Source organism: Girardinichthys multiradiatus, chromosome Y (assembly GCF_021462225.1).
Source record: "Girardinichthys multiradiatus isolate DD_20200921_A chromosome Y, DD_fGirMul_XY1, whole genome shotgun sequence".
Lineage (NCBI taxonomy): Eukaryota > Metazoa > Chordata > Actinopteri > Cyprinodontiformes > Goodeidae > Girardinichthys > Girardinichthys multiradiatus.
Genome location: NC_061818.1, coordinates 7,768,802 through 7,787,475, shown reverse-complemented (window position 1 = coordinate 7,787,475; position 18,674 = coordinate 7,768,802). Strand labels below are relative to the sequence as shown.

Sequence of the window (18,674 nt, the reverse complement as noted above, 5' to 3'; positions counted from 1 at the left end):
CAAGGAAAAACATTGAAACAGAAAATCAAACACAGAAAAACATATCAATCTTATGCTAAAAGAAGATAATAATATTGATAGTCTCATCATTCCACTGAATTCTAACTAGGGAAGCTGAGTCACTGGTACAAAACAGCTTTAATCCACATTTTCAGGTGCTAATAATATAATTCAATTCAGTTTTTAATTCAGTTTATTTATATAGCGCACACATGTTGTCTCAAGGCACTTCACAAAAGTCAGGTACATACGTTCCAATTAATCCTAACCATTGAACAGTGCAGTCAGATTCAGTTATTTATTCAAATTGGACAAAAAGATTTTCTATCTAAGGAAATCCAGTAGATTGCATCGATTCAGAGATTTGTAGCAGTCACTCCTCCTGGATGAGCATGTAGAGACAGTGGACAGTCACTGGCGTTGAGTTTGCAGCAATCCCTCATACTGAGCATGCATGTAGCGACAGTGTTGCCAGCAGAAGCTTGGACGATGCCCCCCTCCAGAAAGGTGTCACAAGAAGACACAGAATCTGGCCAGGTGTAGCTTCTAGAAAGAGAAAAGAGAGAGAACATAAAGCTAGAAGCTGAAATAACAGCAAATAATGCAAAATTGGAGAGTAGTGTGAGAATGTAGCGAAGAGGGTGAAAGTGGTCATTATGTCCTCCAACAGCCTAAGCCTATAGCAGCCTAACTACAGAGATAGCTCAGGATAAACTAAGCCACTCTAACCATAAGCTTTATCAAAAAGGAAAGTTTTAAGCCTAGCCTTAAAAGTAGACAGGGTGTCTGCCTCACACACTAAAACTGGGAGCTGGTTCCACAGGAGAGGAGCCTGATAACTAAAGGATCTGCCTCCCATTCTACTTCTAGAGACTCTAGGAACCACCAGTAAACCTGCAGTCTGAGAACAAAGTTCCCTGTTAGGAACATATGGAACAATCAGATCTCTGATGTATGATGGAGCTAGATCATTAAGGGCTTTATATGTGAGGAGGAGAATTTTTAATTCAATTCTGGATTTAACAGGGAGCCAATGAAGGGAAGCTAAAGTAGGGGAAATATGATCTCTCTTTTTAATTTTCATCAGAGCTCTTGCTGCAGCATTTTGAATCAGCTGAAGGCTTTTAAATGCATTTTGTGGACATCCTGATAGTAAAGAATTACAATAGTCCAGCCTTGAAGCAACAAATGCATGGAGTAGTTTTTCAGCGTCACTCCTGGATAGAATATTTCTAATTTTGGCAATGTTCCGGAGGTGAAAGAAGGAAATCCTAGAAACATGTTTAATATGGGATTTAAATGACATGTCCTGGTCAAAAATAACACCAAGGTTTTTTACTTTATTACCAGAGGTCAATTTAATGCCATCCAGATTAAGTGATTGACTAAGCAGTTTCTTTTTTAAAGACTCTGGTCCAAAGACGACAATTTCTGTCTTGTCTGAATTTAGAAGCAGAAAATTTAAAGTCATCCAAGTTTTTATATCTTCAAGACATGCACTTAGTCTATCTAACTGGTTGGGCTCATCAGGATTTATGGATAAGTAAAGCTGAGTATTATCAGCGTAACAATGAAAATGTATCCTATGCTTCTGATATTTTGACCTATTGGAAGCATATATACAGTACAGACCAAAGGTTTGGACACACCTTCTCATTCAAAGAGTTGTCTTTATTTTCATGACTATGATTATTGTAGCTTCACACTGATGGCATCAAAACTATGAATTAACACACATGGAATGATATACTGAACAAAAAAGTGTGAAACAACTGAAAATATGTCTTATATTCTAGGTTCTTCAAAGCAGCCACCTTTTGCTTTGATTACTGCTCTGCACACTCTTGGCATTCTGTTGATGAGCTTCAAGAGGTAGTCACCTGAAATGGTTTTCCAACAGTCTTGAAGGAGTTCCCAGAGAAGCTTAGCACTTGTTGGCCCTTTTGCCTTCACTCTGCGGTCCAGCTCACCCCAAACCATCTCGATTGTGTTCAGGTTCGGTGACTGTGGAGGCCAGGTCATCTGGCGCAGCACCCCATCACTCTCCTTCTTGGTCAAATAGTCATTACACAGCCTGGAGGTGTATTTGGGGTCATTGTCCTGTTGAAAAATAAATGATGGTCCAACTGAACGCAAACCGGATGGAATAGCATGCCGCTGCAAGATGCTGTGGTAGCCATGCTGGTTCAGTATGCCTTCAATTTTGAATAAATCCCCAACAGTGTCACCTGCAAAGCACGCCCACACCATCACACCTCCTCCTCCATGCTTCACGGTGGGAACCAGGCATGTAGAGTCCATCCGTTCACCTCTTCTGCGCCGCACAAAGACACGGTGGTTGGAACCAAAGATCTCAAACTTGGACTCATCAGACCAAAGCACAGATTTCCACTGGTCTAATGTCCATTCCTTGTGTTCTTTAGCCCAAACAAGTCTCTTCTGCTTGTTGCCTGTCCTCATTAGTGGTTTCCTAGCAGCTATTTTACCATGAAGGCCTGATTCACACAGTCTCCTCTTAACAGTTGTTCTAGAGATGTGTCTGCTGCTAGAACTCTGTGTGGCATTGACCAGTTCTCTAATCTGAGCTGCTGTTAACCTGCGATTTCTGAGGCTGGTAACTCGGATGAACGTATCGTCAGCACCAGAGGTGACTCTTGGTCGTCCTTTCCTGGGGCGGTCCTCATGTGAGCCAGTTTCTTTGGAGCGCTTGATGGTTTTTGAAACTGCACTTGGAGACACTTTCATAGTTTTCCCAATTGTTCAGACTGACTGACCTTCATTTCTTAAAGTAATGATGGCCACTTGTTTTTCTTTACTTAGCTGCTTTTTTCTTGCCATAATACAAATTCTAATAGTCTATTCAGTAGGACTATCAGCTGTGTACTGTATCCACCTCCTGCACAACACAACTGATGGTCCAAAACCCATTTATAAGGCTTGAAATCCCACTTATTAAACCTGACAGGGCACACCTGTGAAGTGAAAACCATTTCAGGTGACCATCATTTATTTTTCAACAGGACAATGACCCTAAACACACCTCCAGGGTGTGTAATGGCTATTTGACCAAGAAGGAGAGTGATGGGGTGCTGCGCCAGATGACCTGGCTTCCACAGTCACCGAACTTGAACACAATCGAGATGGTTTGGGGTGAGCTGGACCGCAGAGTGAAGGCAAAAGGGCCAACAAGTGCTAAGCATCTCTGGGAACTCCTTCAAGACTGTTGGAAAACCATTTCAGGTGACATGCAATTAGATGCAGGGCTAAGCAACACACAAGAAGAAAAGATTTTGTAAGAGTGCGGTAGAATCCTGGGGTGCGAATATATAACTGAGAGTGTGTGTGCAAGAATTAGACTGTCCACACAGATAGAGCGCCATTGTCCTTGAGGAGAGAGATGGACGTTTTCTCAATCGGCCGCAAAGTCTTATCTGGGTCACAGCTGTCCGGGGGTCCTGGGAAAGAGTGCCATGTTTACATAACATCCAGGAGATATTTTGTCGATAGCCACCTAGCAGAAGTTGCCAAGGCCACGTTGGGGCACCAGATTTAGAAAAACAATAAGTGTTCTGGTTCAAGCAGTTGTGTGGATTTCCAACCACTTTAAGAGTTTGTACTGTTATCTCTCAATTGCGAATCCAAATATCCAAATTAGTGGGACTTTCCCGCAGTTCTGGAGCAAACAACTTTCTCCATGATTAAATCCTTTCACCTCTGAGTCCAAAAGCCGCTTCCAGGCTACGATACTATTCAAGAATTGTATCCAGTTGCGGCTTAGCTCTCTTAACAATTCAGGTTGAGGATTGATCACTCTGCAGATTCCATCCAGCATCGCAGGCAGCTTTGGGATGCTTTGAACAAGTGCCCACGTTTTGCTACTCACTCGATAAGTCAGGTAATCGCCGGCTCCAAAAAGCAGAAATCTTGTTATCGAAAAAATCCAAATATATAAACGTCTTCTGCATCCTCAACCAATATCGTAGTAAAGCACACAATCTTCCACTGTTGCCAGGAATCCATTGTGTATCCAGAGAAGATACAAAAGATACACAATTCTTGTGTCCTTCCCTCCTTCCTCCCTCATGTTCTTCTGTCTTTATTACTTTCTTCCTTGGGCTCTTATTTCTTTGCCTCCTTGTGTTTTGCTTTTAGTCCATCTTTCCATCCTTGCTTCTTAACTCCTTTCTCAGTCTTTCCTTAATTCCTTGTGTCATACTTCCTTTCCTTTTCTGTGTCCTTCCTTCTTTACTTCAATTTGTCCCTCGTTCCTTTTTTCCTTCCTTGTGTCTTACCTCTCTTCCTGCCTTGTGTTCTTTGTTTCTCACATCTTCCTTGCTTCCTACCTTGAATATGTCCCTTCATCCTTCCTTTCTTCCTCATGTTCTGAACAAATCTCAACACATCTCCCATCAGGATAAATTGCTGCAGTTTTTACCAGCTGCTTTCTGTCGAAAGACCTTTAATTTGTTATTTTGTACGGTGAAACCACATTTATTGATGTGCAAACATTCCTTAAAATAAATTTAGTTTGTAAAAACTTCAAACTTTTTTGAGGAAATTTACTAGTAAGACAATAATCCCATTTTAAGAAAAGTACAATTGGTGGAAACCCTAAAAACCCCATTGAGTCAAATGTAATTGAATAATTTTTTCTAATACTTTACACATTGTAAGGTTGATCAATTTCTTGAAACTTCTGCTTAGTAGGGCGTGACTTTTTGTTTTCACGAGGTAAGATGACCAAGTCTCCATTGCAACCATTAGACACTATCTACATGCCAGGTTTTTTTACTGATGCCAGGAAAAGGCCTTTTGTGTCCTACCATCACAAATATAAATGTGCAGGGTTTGCTGAACAGCACTGGCACTTCAACTGGATACGTGTGCCTTATACACTCTAGGTGAGTCTTTCAGATAAGTGGAAAAGCACTGTATCCCAAATTTGAGGATTTGACATGGTTTGAGCCTGTTTCTCTTCCTTAAATTGCCTTTGAAAAGGATACCTTCATTAACAGCTATCTCAGTCTCGAGACTTAAATAACGTAGAGAGAGTGTGCAAAGAGGAATAGTTTGACATTGCTCTCTTTGTATGGTCGAAAAATTTGAAATGTTGTACGAGAAAAAAACAGTGCTGTCCTGTGTTAAAATTAAATCACCTAATGACAAGTCTTCCAGAATATATTTTTTGTAGGGTTGGTATAAAGGATTATTCCTTTTTTTCTCATTCTGACATAAAAGCTATAACTACATTATAGTTATACGAACATGCATTCTGTCTCATCAAATATAGGGTTAAAAACTGTCCTTTAATTGTTACCTAATGTACCACAGTGATTTGTTCATAGTAAAAAGACCATGTTGCTGTGCTCACTACACGTCTAAGAGGAAGGGGCAGGGTACATAAAGGTCACATGACTCATTACAATAACATAAGTCTATTTTTGTTTTTTGGATTTGATTTAATTTTAATAGGAAAAATTATGATCTGATGAAAATATGGATTATTACAGATGACTAATTATCTCCTCTAATTTGCTGTATAATAGTAATACAATAAAAGCCCTTCATTTATATTTTGGAATGGTTGTGTACACATCTCTAGTTACATCTCTTGCTCCAGGAAAAAAAACATATATCTACTTTTGGCTTTGTGCACTACAGTGCAGGAGGTTTTCAATGTAAATTAGGATAACATTTAATGATGTATGGCAGATGTAGGCAGCTTTTTATGGAAGAGTAGCATCATGATCAACTGAGAAGTCTGTCAGCTGAAGTGAAGTGATGAATCTGTTGCAGAACTTCTGTCCTGTTGTGGTCCATATCTGAGATACTCCATTGTGGGATTAAGTTATTGTATGTTAAATCATATTAATAATATTAAACCACTCATTGTCATAATCAAAAACCAATCTGCCGGTTGAATCCTTGACATTTCCATTTAGAGATCTATATCACTTCAAAAGACACATAACTTGTAGCATGACTTGAGGCATGACTCACTGATCATGCCGTTCCCACACTTCTGTCACTTGGCTTGGCTGATGGGGAAATCTGGGAGACAGCTGGAGACAGCTGTTCCTTTGGCTGAAGGTTGTTCATAGACTGGAATTATCAGTTCTGGCCCAGGTTGTTTGATGTCTTGGTGGTTCCTCACCTTGAATTTAGATCCAGGTTGAATACAAAATGAAATACTCTTACAGAAAGTTACTAAATGACACTGAAAACACAACACAGAGGGATGAAGGAAAACTAACATCTTGCACAACTTTATACAAAAATAGACAAACATCACCAAATTTAACAGGCTGATCAGAGCTCTCCCTAATCCTATCTCATGTCTGAGAATATATTCATAATCCAAAATGTAAAAATTGTAATCCTTTTCATTGCATAAATACAGATTCAAATTTAGGTTAAACACCTTCAACAAGAATCAACATTTAAAGCTACAACTGATTATGGATGATTTTCAAGTCTTTTTGGGCTTTCTAAACTAGCTAAATAAGATCATTTACAAGAAGAAATTGACAGGCATAAGAAGTAAACATTTTCATAATGTAATTGACAAGGTCATGAACACCTGATATTTTTAATATCTACAGACAACACCTGTGTAGAATAAGAGGCTATACCTATGGTCTGGTAAGGATGCTTTAAACAACCACGGCTTAAAAAAAGCTCTCTTTGCCGTGTGTCCAGCAATGGAAAAGAAAGGAAAAGGCACGGGTATAGCCCACGGATAGCCGGTCACGACTGCTCTGTAGCATTTTGAAGATGAACACATAAGGAAGCAATGCTGGAAGTAAACAAATGTGACGTTTTTAATAAACTGTGTAATAAAATCTATCTTTCTCTCCATTTTAATTTGTATTCTGCATCTACAGGTCCTTCTCAAAATATTAGCATATTGTGATAAAGTTAATTATTTTCCATAATGTCATGATGAAAATTTAACATTCATATATTTTAGATTCATTGCACACTAACTGAAATATTTCAGGTCTTTCATTGTCTTAATACGGATGATTTTGGCATACAGCTCATGAAAACCCAAAATTCCTATCTCACAAAATTAGCATATCATTAAAAGGGTCTCTAAACGAGCTATGAACCTAATCATCTGAATCAACGAGTTAACTCTAAACACCTGCAAAAGATTCCTGAGGCCTTTAAAACTCCCAGCCTGGTTCATCACTCAAAACCCCAATCATGGGTAAGACTGCCGACCTGACTGCTGTCCAGAAGGCCACTATTGACACCCTCAAGCAAGAGGGTAAGACGCAGAAAGAAATTTCTGAACGAATAGGCTGTTCCCAGAGTGCTGTATCAAGTCACCTCAGTGGGAAGTCTGTGGGAAGGAAAAAGTGTGGCAGAAAACGCTGCACAACGAGAAGAGGTGACCGGACCCTGAGAAAGATTGTGGAGAAGGGCCGATTCCAGACCTTGGGGGACCTGCGGAAGCAGTGGACTGAGTCTGGAGTAGAAACATCCAGAGCCACCGTGCACAGGCGTGTGCAGGAAATGGGCTACAGGTGCCACATTCCCCAGTCCTGGGCTACAGAGAAGCAGCACTGGACTGTTGCTCAGTGGTCCAAAGTACTTTTTTCGGATGAAAGCAAATTCTGCATGTCATTCGGAAATCAAGGTGCCAGAGTCTGGAGGAAGACTGGGGAGAAGGAAATGCCAAAATGCCAGAAGTCCAGTGTCAAGTACCCACAGTCAGTGATGGTCTGGGGTGCCGTGTCAGCTGCTGTTGTTGGTCCACTGTGTTTTATCAAGGGCAGGGTCAATGCAGCTAGCTATCAGGAGATTTTGGAGCACTTCATGGTTCCATCTGCTGAAAAGCTTTATGGAGATGAAGATTTCATTTTTCAGCACGACCTGGCACCTGCTCACAGTGCCAAAACCACTGGTAAATGGTTTACTGACCATGGTATCACTGTGCTCAATTGGCCTGCCAACTCTCCTGACCTGAACCCCATAGAGAATCTGTGGGATATTGTGAAGAGAACGTTGAGAGACTCAAGACCCAACACTCTGGATGAGCTAAAGGCCGCTATCGAAGCATCCTGGGCCTCCATAAGACCTCAGCAGTGCCACAGGCTGATTGCCTCCATGCCACGCCGCATTGAAGCAGTCATTTCTGCCAAAGGATTCCTGACCAAGTATTGAGTGCATAACTGTACATGATTATTTGAAGGTTGACGTTTTTTGTATTAAAAACACTTTTCTTTTATTGGTCGGATGAAATATGCTAATTTTGTGAGATAGAAATTTTGGGTTTTCATGAGCTGTATGCCAAAATCATCCATATTAAGACAATGAAAGACCTGAAATATTTCAGTTAGTGTGCAATGAATCTAAAATATATGAATGTTAAATTTTCATCATGACATTATGGAAAATAATGAACTTTATCACAATATGCTAATTTTTTTAGAAGGACCTGTATTAGATTAATAAATTCAGTAATAACTGCAAAGAATACAAAATGTGTTAAATACAGCGCATGTATGTTCGTCCGAAGATGATTGACATATATTGCTCTTTGTGATGGGGGAGATTTACTGCAGTAAATCTGCAGTAAATCTGGCCCCTCAGACTAAGTCAGCTCTTTGTGTGATTGTGTGCCATTAAGAAGGCTACCTTAAGCTTTCCATCAACTTTTAAAAACCAGATTTTATAGTTCAGATCTTATTGACATACCATAGGTGGTAAGTGTGAAATGCAGAGTTTTTTGAGAGCATTCAAACTGGTGCTAAATATTCAGATGGACATAATAGGTTTGGATCCTCCAGAAAAAGTGTTTCATTTCCCTAATCAGATCTATTACAAATGTAAGTCCTCTTTAAAGCATCTTGCCACATGACTAAACTGTATGTTTCCAGTGAATTGGAAAGAAATTTATTCAGTTCCCTTAACAAGTGCATCTGGAGCAGGTGCAAGGAATGAATTTCGCTGTAGGGTGTTGTGATGGTGCAAAAACAGACAATAAACGAGAGTTGTCACATGGGAGGCTGATAAAATGTACAAAATAAATAGAGTGACAGTCTGTTCTGATCCAGTGGGAGACACTGATGCAAGCAAATAAAATCACATATTTTAAGATCTACCATATGTTACCTGATAACACAGTTTGTTTGTTTTTAACGTACACGTGATAGTTTTAATGAATGTCAATTCATGTGCATTGAAACTGCAGAGGTATCTGCCAGTCAGTTACCAAATATGGTCAAGTTTAATCAGACCTGAGATTAGCAGGTATGTCAGTTGTAGCTGTTTTCCTCGGATAAAATAAACATAGAGCTAGGTGGAGCTGCAGAACAGGCTATACCACACAAAGAAAAGAGAGCCAGAGAGAAAATTCAGAGTAGCAGCTGGATCAATGTAAATCTGTTGACCTAAAAAAAGACTCATATTATTAGCTAATTAATTTTGAAATGTAGAAAATCTATCAAACTTAACATCATTAATCATTGATAGTCATTTGTTAATCGAGTGTCAGTGTTAAATGATATTGATCAATGACAATTGTAAACGCCCCAAATCGGGTCAAGCTACATCGAAGTGTGTTGGACTAAAGGCCTTTACTGTTCAGCTATAGCTGTGTCCAAATTCAGGGGCTGTTTCCTTCAGAATTGATTATGAGAGACATGCTCAAGGGGGAAAATACAAAAACATACACACAAAGGAACGGGAGGCTGATCCAGTGTTAAAATTGGGGTTTGCCCGTCCCAGAGCGTGACTCTAAAGCTTGTTGTAAGTATTGTAATGCAGAAGTCTGAACGCAAGTTCATTATCCCAAAGAACCTGGCGCCACAAAAATAAATACTGTAGGTCTTGTTGTGTTCCAAGTAGGAAGCCTTTTGCTGTCCCAGTAGGGTCTGGTGTTGGTCAGAACATAATCAAGGACGACTGAAAACAGCATGTCGCTTGTCATACATCTATTAATGCATTTGATGACTTGTCGGGTGTTAGTGAAGATGCAACAAGGGCAAAATTGGGAAAGCAATCTTTGTGTATTGGTTATTTGGTTGCCTGATTGTATACTTTGTAGGGAGCATGTCTGTGTAACCTTTGTTTAGTGTAGTTGTGTGCTTATGACATGTTCTATATTATGCCTGTAATAATTTTACACTTTTAACATGAGTATCTGATACTTGATTGATTAATGAAGGGATTATTTAAAAAAAAACTAAATTACTTTATTTGCTAGTCTAAAAACATTGCAGTCTTACAATAAAGAATAACAATGGAGCAGCACCCTCTGGTGCTGAGACTTTAATGTTGATATGTATTTAGGTTCAAACCTAAGGACCTTAATGGGTTAACTGGTCAATTTTCAAGTCTGAACCCAGTCAATAGATTGATGTTCTTGAAGAACAAGCTTTTAACTGCTGTAATTAGCGTTAAAACAGCACAGGTCATTTGTATATATAATGACATATATGTATATATGTCATTATCGCTCACGTTCTTTTTTTTTTTTTTTGCTGAAATCGCTTTAGGGACTTTTGAACCCAATTGCCTCTGAGATTCACATTTTAGCAAACATAAGGCCCCAGTTTTAGTTGTTGCTATTTTATTGCACAGTACCTTGGTGAACAAAAGTAGCTTTAGTGTGATTTATAAATCAACCTTGAACTGACTACTACTCATTTCAATGCATGGTAAAATATTCTTTCATACCTATACCTCATGTATTTTCATCACCACCAAACCTTTTCGTTAGTTCCAATCTGTCATTTTGGATCCAAGCCTCTCACCTCGTGTGAGATTAATAGCATTACAACAATAAAATCTCTCCATCTGTTTATGAATAGCCTTTGTTCAAACTCAGTAGCCATCTGGGAGGAAATGGGGAGCTACTGGAGCTACATCCCTCTCTTCTCTTGGCTGAAAGAAATAGACACCCTTATTTTTTTTTTATATGCTTACAGAAACATTGAGTCCTCTTGATGCTGTTGTTTATGCAAAAGCTAGCATTCGCACTGCAGCACAGCTACATTCAAGAGGAATTTAGAAAATTGGTAATTAAACCAAAAGTCCAGCAATTGGTTATGATTTGTTTTTTATTTTTGCATTTTACAACCTTATCGGCTTATAACTACTAAAACATCAACTAAGTAGTTTCAAAATTGGTTAATGAGATTAATATTGGTGGTTATTAGCCACAAAGAGTGAAATTTTGCCCAGTAATAAACAATAGCACTCTGACATCAACATATACATTAAAAGCATCCCAACTTAGTGCTTACTGTGAAGAATAGATACACAGAATTTCTGACTCTGGGAAACTTGTCTTTTTGCTTACCTGTATGTAAAGACGGTGATTTTAAACCATTGAGGAGTCAAGATAGATAATTTAGATACATATGATACACTAAGCAATAAAGGAATTCTGAATGTCGTAAAAATGCTTTAAATTGATGAACACAAAATCCCTTCCTTACAAGATGACTAATTCCTTTGTTTCAGCTATATCGGTCAGTTTCACAGACATGTCATCCCATTTGTGCTGTCAGTCTGCCCAAACTAATTCCTTTCCAGCTCATTACATGGCTCTTTTTATCTGTACGTTGCAAATGGGAATTAATTTTCCACCTATTTCCTCTATATTTGTCCACCTCATCCCGTATCCTTGTGCCACTACGATTTCTTCTTCAAACGACAAGCCCTGTTGAAGCAAACCTTGGACCTTTCTGTCATATGTCCCTCATCAGTATGTTTTTTTTCTTCCATGTTTGATATACAAACAGGATGAAAGGATTTTTTCTGCCTTGTATCATGTGTGAGAAAATGTGGGACAAAATTAGAACAAAGATGAAGTCTGTTTGCATTACTGATTAAATAAGTTGAAGTGGATACTGAAGAGGAAGCCAAAATGGATGGGCCCTATTACTCCTTCCAAACTGCCACTAATCACAAGCTGGCTTAGAAAGAAGGACGTGTTATTCTTTTATCATTACTCTTGTGTGCATCGTCACGGTGCACACAGGGCAAGCGAACAGATTCCCAGTTTGTGTTTTATCATTCCCAAACAACTTATTGGTCCTTGCAAAAGTATCAATACACATTGAATATTTTACATCTTGCCACATTACAGCGACAAACTTTAATTTATTTTGATGGCATTTTAATTTTTTAAACAGGGGCTTGCAACCTGTGGCTCCGGAGCCAGATCTAGTTTATAAACTAAATTATATAGTGAGTTCAGTCCAATCATATAGGCAGATTCAAATACAGTTACATTCCAATTTGATCCTAATTAGAATAAAATGCAGTCAAATTTGGTTTACTACAAATTATATCTAAGGAATTTCAGGCAATTGCACTGAGATGCTAATTTTGCAGCACTACCTCATACTGAGCAGGCATGTGGCAACTGTGGAAAGAACAAGAGGAAACGTCCAGCAGAACCAGACAACATTCTCTTGTGAGAAAGTCTTAATGTAGCGAGAGTAAAAATGGCTTTTTGAATAGTTATGGTTGTTTATCACTTTGATGACCCAACACTATATAGTAAATAGAAGTTTGTAACTTTGTCTTTTGGTCTTAATCCTTGTATCTGACACAGATTTTTTTGTTTATCCATCTCTTTACCTGTGCATGTAAACCTTCATCTTCGGCCTCAGTCCTTGGTAGACAAACCTACAGTAATCTTTGGAATTTCAGCAATACATATAGGCACGTTCGCACACATGTACCGAACAATATTAGTATTCCTTTCAATCTCTCAACTTGCTCCTAGCTCAAACCACATCCACTTACCTTTACGAAAGCGAGCTGACAGCTAAGAGGTTAGTTATGTTTAAGATGTTTCCTCCTAAAATAGCGGATTTTATTCTGCAGCTCTTAAACTACTTTTACTTCACCAGTCAACACAGATCAGAGGAGGCCGGCTATCAGGGGAGAAGAAAAGCACTACTTCTGTTGAAGCTCAAAGAAAAACGCAGCAAGACAGAGAAAACTTGTCATCTGAGGATTGAACTGAAGGCGGTTCTCATCAGAGTGGCAGATGTTTTACTGATGTTTCAGTTCTGTTTTCTGTAGGTGTACTTATCAATGGGTCCATATATCTGACCATTGCGCTCATCATTAAATATTTAAGTGTTTTTTCGGTCTTGAGCTGTTTTCTGTCATAACCTCTTAAATTACAGTAAAGTTGAAGACCTTCATGCATCATGGAGCTGCACAAGATGAAAATTTTATGAAAACACACGCTGTTCATCAGGCTAGACAAAAAGCTATGCTTCAATCTAAATTTTCTTTCCTAATTGACATTGTGCTGGATTCAAAACGTTTAATATATTGTAGTTTTTGGGAAGAAGAACTAGGAACAGTTGAGGTCTTATCTACACCAAGGCAAAAAGCCAATAGTTTTCTTTCTTTGATTAGTTTGACATGTAGAAGAGTACTTATCACTATTTCATCATTACTGAGAAATATTATTTAACTGCAGTAAAACAAACACAGCCACAACTAGAACCATATTCCGATACCCAAACATTAAATTACCAACAATGTTTTTCTCCTCTAATTGGTAAAAAATAGAGCTGCACCAATCATATGGAGAGCCGTTTCATTCAAAATTAAAAAAATAAATAAATGCTGCTATTGATAAATTATTAATAAATATTCCATAAATGTATACATATCCCCATGAAATAAAACAAAATAATTTTGTTAAAATAAATTTTATCTTGTTTTATTTAATTCATTTCAAGATTTATTTAATTTACTTAAAGATTTATTTATTTATTTCATAATGCAGTTTTATTTTGTGACACTTTTATTTTGTAAAGCTACTTTACGTATTTCAGTGACTTTTACTTTTTAACCCCGTTTTTCATTTTAAGCTCTTTTTATTTCATGTTCTTATATTCAAATGAGGGGGCGGAGTTTTATCTGTGGGGCAGCGCTGGGACAGCAGGGCCGAGCTCAATTCGTGGCTGTGGCCGGCAGAAGCATGGCGCTGCCTGCTAGAAGACAGCATGTCAGAGGGAGCCAGGAGATTCTGTGAGGATGCCAGAAGATGCCAGACCGGCTGTAAAAGCCGGCCACGGCGGTTGACGCACCAAACATCCTGGATTAAATATTTATGCTATCTCCCTTTAACAGTAATGGCAGTTTGCTGCTAATCCAGAGGTTTCAAGTTTGGACCCATCTTGTTCCACAACTGCAATTTATTTTAATTTACTGTCAATCTCAGCTCGGGCAATTTTAAAATCTAAATTCTAAGAAACATCTCAAAACAAAACAAAAAAAAATAAAACAAACAAAAATCTAAACTATTTAGACATATCCAATCTTTTACTGTAAGACCTTACCCCCAACTTTAGCGGTCTATGGACTTTTCAGACATCGTTTAGACATGTTTAACCAAAAATATCCCCTCTAGTGTCCCGTAGGATTCCTTAGACAGTGCAGATCCTTATCTTAACTTGAAAATGTCTGAAAGCCTATGCATATTTTCAAGTCTGACATGCTCCATGGCAGAGCTTGAAAGCTAAAAAGAATAAAACAAAGCAACTTCGGTCTAACACTTTCAACCTTCTAGGTTGACAAAAGGATGTGCTAAAGCAGATCATAATTTGTGGGACTAAAAGAAGAGGAATGCAACTAAAACTGCAGAAGTGGGAAATGGCAAAGGAGCAAAATGACAAGCACCCTCTGACGTCTATCTCTGTGTTTCAACCTGAATGCACAGCCAACATGCCTTAGTAGAATATATATATATATATATATTCATTTAAACTTCCATCTCTGCGTTTGTTCTGACTTCATTTTTGAATACCTCACTGATGCTGAAAATAGCTACTTTTGACTCATCTTCCCCTAGAAACTGCTTTTACACCAAAGAGTGTTGTGGTTTGCACAACTTTGTATCATACATTTTCAAATTGGATATAAGAATTTTGAGACTGGTCACCAGTCTGTACCTACTACTACTACTAGTTTATTTAGAACGCAGTTTAAAACAACCACAGCTGCCAAAAGTGCTTCAAAAGAAGGAAAATCATCTGATTCTGGTTTCTAGACGATTTGTTGTGGTTTCTTGTCAAATATCCAAAGCCAGACAATTTTTCTTCCATCATAATACTTTTAACACGTCTTTTAGTGGAACTGAGAGGATAATAAATCTGTGCAGTAATGCACACCTTATGAAAACCTTATGAGTCATCACACGTTATGCAGATTTGGTTCTATACGTTTTACCTGATAAGAAATCCTTGTCAGAATTTAACATGAATGCATAGCCAACTATGGTCTGGCAAAATAAATGTTTGATGAAAAGAATAAATAAAATACATTTACAGGAACAAACACTGCAATTTCTGAAACAAAGATGTATTTTTAACTTTTCTATTTTTTATCTAAATAGTTTAGCTAATTGACAAAAAGGTAAATAGTTTCACAGAAACGGCATTCTGTTGAAACTTTTACACACTGGATCGTAGTTGTTGAATTAAACAATACCTCTCCAAAGATGAGAAACACAACTTATTCTGAGTTTTACCATTCCTTCTGTGGAGTTTTCCCTTCCAACCCCTTTGAAATATTGTTTGGAAAAACTATTTTAAAAAATAATGATGAGAAATAAAAGATCTTCTCTGAGATAAAATGATATGATGACTAAAAAATAAAAAATACTGGCAGACATTATTATTGCATGTAATTCATTAAATGTGTTGCCATACTTCTCACACAGGATTGTCTTAAGAGAGGCAAAATAAGCAGTCTGTGATCATCAGTGATGAATTAGTGTTTAAAGACATATTGATCTATTGTCTCTGATTTAAAAGGTTCTGCAGCAAGCACTATGATGAAGTTTATTAAACCACATGCAACTCTTGGCAGTCCCCTGCAGTGTACACATCCTACTCATGAGACTGGTCTCTGATGACTCAGAGTTTCCACACATTGTATGTTTCATTATTTAAATGTGCTGCTGTGAATACTACTGAGTGACATTTAAACTTAGTCACATCTTTGCATTTTCATGAAAGTAATTATGACTTTTTTTAAAATGCTTTCCAAAAAAGTATGGATCTACAATGTTCTTCATTGTAGAAAAAAAAGACACACCAAACTCACACTGGTTCAAGATCAACCTCCTCTTACTCCAGCATGCTTGGAACAAGAGAGGGAAATAGAAGAGCCACATGAATGCAATCTGCAATTTAATCCCTAGATGTCAATAAATATCACACATTGTTCCTTTAAATATTACCTCTTTTTTTTAAAGGGATATCTGAAATTACCTAAATATCTTGGCAAAACTAGAAAATGATCATTATCAGATATATCTAATTTCAGACATATTTCAGACATTTTCATGCACTTAGAACCTAAGTGCATAAAAAATGCTTTTATTTCAAATGATGATTTAATTTATTAGGGGTAAAGAGCTCTCCAAACTGGCCCTATTATAAAAAGTAACTTCCCCTCCAGACCTAATAACTGGCTGGTCATCAAGCATTTGGGATGAGAAGCAATGAGTCTTTTACATCAGAGGGATGAATTTTGGCCCACTTATCTCTGCTTCAGATGATTGTACTGCTGCATAATCCAAATGCGCTTGAGTTTAGGGTCACAAGCTGATGGCCGGAGGTTCTCCTTCAGGATTTTCTGCTAGAGAGCAGAAAATATAGTTCTAATGCAGCAAAGCAGCCTCAGACTGGTCTGGTATTAACCAGACCTGAGTGTGCCAAGTGAAATTAAAGTAAAACATTGTGGTTAATCACATTTTATTCATGATTTAACAAAAAGGGGCCATTCGTTTTCACATAGAGCCAGACAGGTTTTGGGTTTTTTTTCACTTAATGAATGAAATCATAATTTGAAAACTGCTTTTTGTTAGAACTCAGGTTACAACATTTGATAATGCATCTCATAGTATATAGATTATCTCAAACACGTTTGACATTCAAGCAAAAATAGAAGAAACTTGTGAGGGGGTAATACTTATTCACAGCACTATAATCTACTATACTGGCAATAACTGATTATTTCCTTACCAGAGAGGACTTTCTAGTGGGGAAGGCTGTTTTCAACTTCCTTACAACTTTTTTGTAGACTATCAAATTTGCATAGCTCACTAGTGCACTGTTGAGGTGGTAATTGCACTATAATGTTTTTTTTTCTTATTATCAGACTGTCTCACAGCTTGTAATAAAGTTTCTCTCTTTCTTTTCACCCAGCGTCCCCATCATGCTCATGCTCTCTTTGACTTCACGCCCCACCATCCGTCGCAGCTGCGCTTCCTGCGTGGAGATGTCATCGAACTCATTGACTGCTCTGACTCGGTACATTGGAGGGGTCGTTGTCATGGACATGCGGGCTACTTCCCCCCTGAGTACGTCCAGCCTATTTACCAATGACAGTGACCCAAAATGACAGCAATTCCTGAGGGTTCGTCGACGTAGCATCCGGACATCCGTACACCCCAAAAACAAACACTGCTCTCCTCCATCCCTGCCCGCTGACTTGTGGAGTGAATGACTAATTGAGGCTTTAATGAACTGATTTTTCTTATGTCTAAGTTGTCTCAGCTTTCACTTTCTTCCACTGAAATCTTCATCTCAACTATAAAAGTGACTAAATTGAAACATGCACCTTTAAACTGTGGAATACAGTGTCAAGAACTAACAAACAGACACAATACCAACCATAATCATCTCTTTAAAAGTTATAAGAGCCAGTAAGCCCTTACCAGGGGTGCGAGTAAAGGCCCGAGGGAAGTTTTTCACTCTGCAGACTTTCTCCAATATAGTCCAGAAGGATATCAAGTAAAGAGCACAGCCTCTGAGGATACTGATGTTAGGCCCTTCTATCATCAAGATGTGGGCTGTGTATGCAACATCTGGATATGACAACATGTAAACAAGTGAACTTACTGGGAGTTTAAATGAAAATCTGACTGAGTTTGGACTTGTTTCTTGTTTATGTGTGTGTCTGGTATGTGTTTGTAAAGATTTGATTGTGAACCACTAAAGAAAGTCCCCGTATTGCCGTGAGGACCAAGTTATAATACTGCACTAGAAATACACCACTTATAATGTAACGAGCTTAATTCCTTTGCGAACTATTTCTGTATTTGTATTTATTCCTACTCATATGTAATCTATAAAAGCATATATTGTAAATATAATTATTCATTACTGAAAGGGAAACATTTGACATTGTGATGGAAATTCTTGCAGCAAGCATTTCACAGTGTATAACCTTTTTTACTCCTCAGAACATCTGTGTTAGAGGACGAAGCTGTAAAAGCCATTATCAGAAGTTTGATGGTTCAGACCCATCTTTAGGACAATGTCAGGAAGGGCAGTTAGGTCTGTTCCTAGATAACCTTGTCACTTTTGAACTTAAGAAGGGTTTGGGTCATAAAACACAGACTCTTTGCAGTTGAGATAACACTGTCATGTTCTGGTATAAATACAGTGTGTAAATGTTGATCGGGTCTCTGTTCAACTGACTTGCTTTGTGACAGAGTCATTCAAACGCTGAATGCCTTTGAATAAAACTTATAAGACAAAGTCTGGATTTTCTCTTATGAGTCAATTTCTACCCACTTTGATAAGAAAATTCCACAACAATTTTAGCGTCACGAACAGGATCTAACGTGCCAGAGGAGACCGCAGGACGGGGACACGGACGCCTGGCCAGCC

General features: G+C 38.2%; 1 protein-coding gene across 1 annotated transcript in view; it reads left to right on the top strand.

The window, feature by feature from the left end:
- The window catches only part of LOC124864621 (GRB2-related adapter protein-like), a 49,211-nt gene extending 30,901 nt beyond the window's left edge, over positions 1-18,310 (top strand). Inside the window, exon 5 of the mRNA XM_047359471.1 lies at positions 17,205-18,310. Coding sequence (XP_047215427.1) covers positions 17,205-17,384 — 180 coding nt within the window. The 3' untranslated portion in view covers positions 17,385-18,310. The remainder of the gene's footprint in view (positions 1-17,204) is intronic.
- The last annotated feature ends 364 nt before the right edge of the window (positions 18,311-18,674 follow it).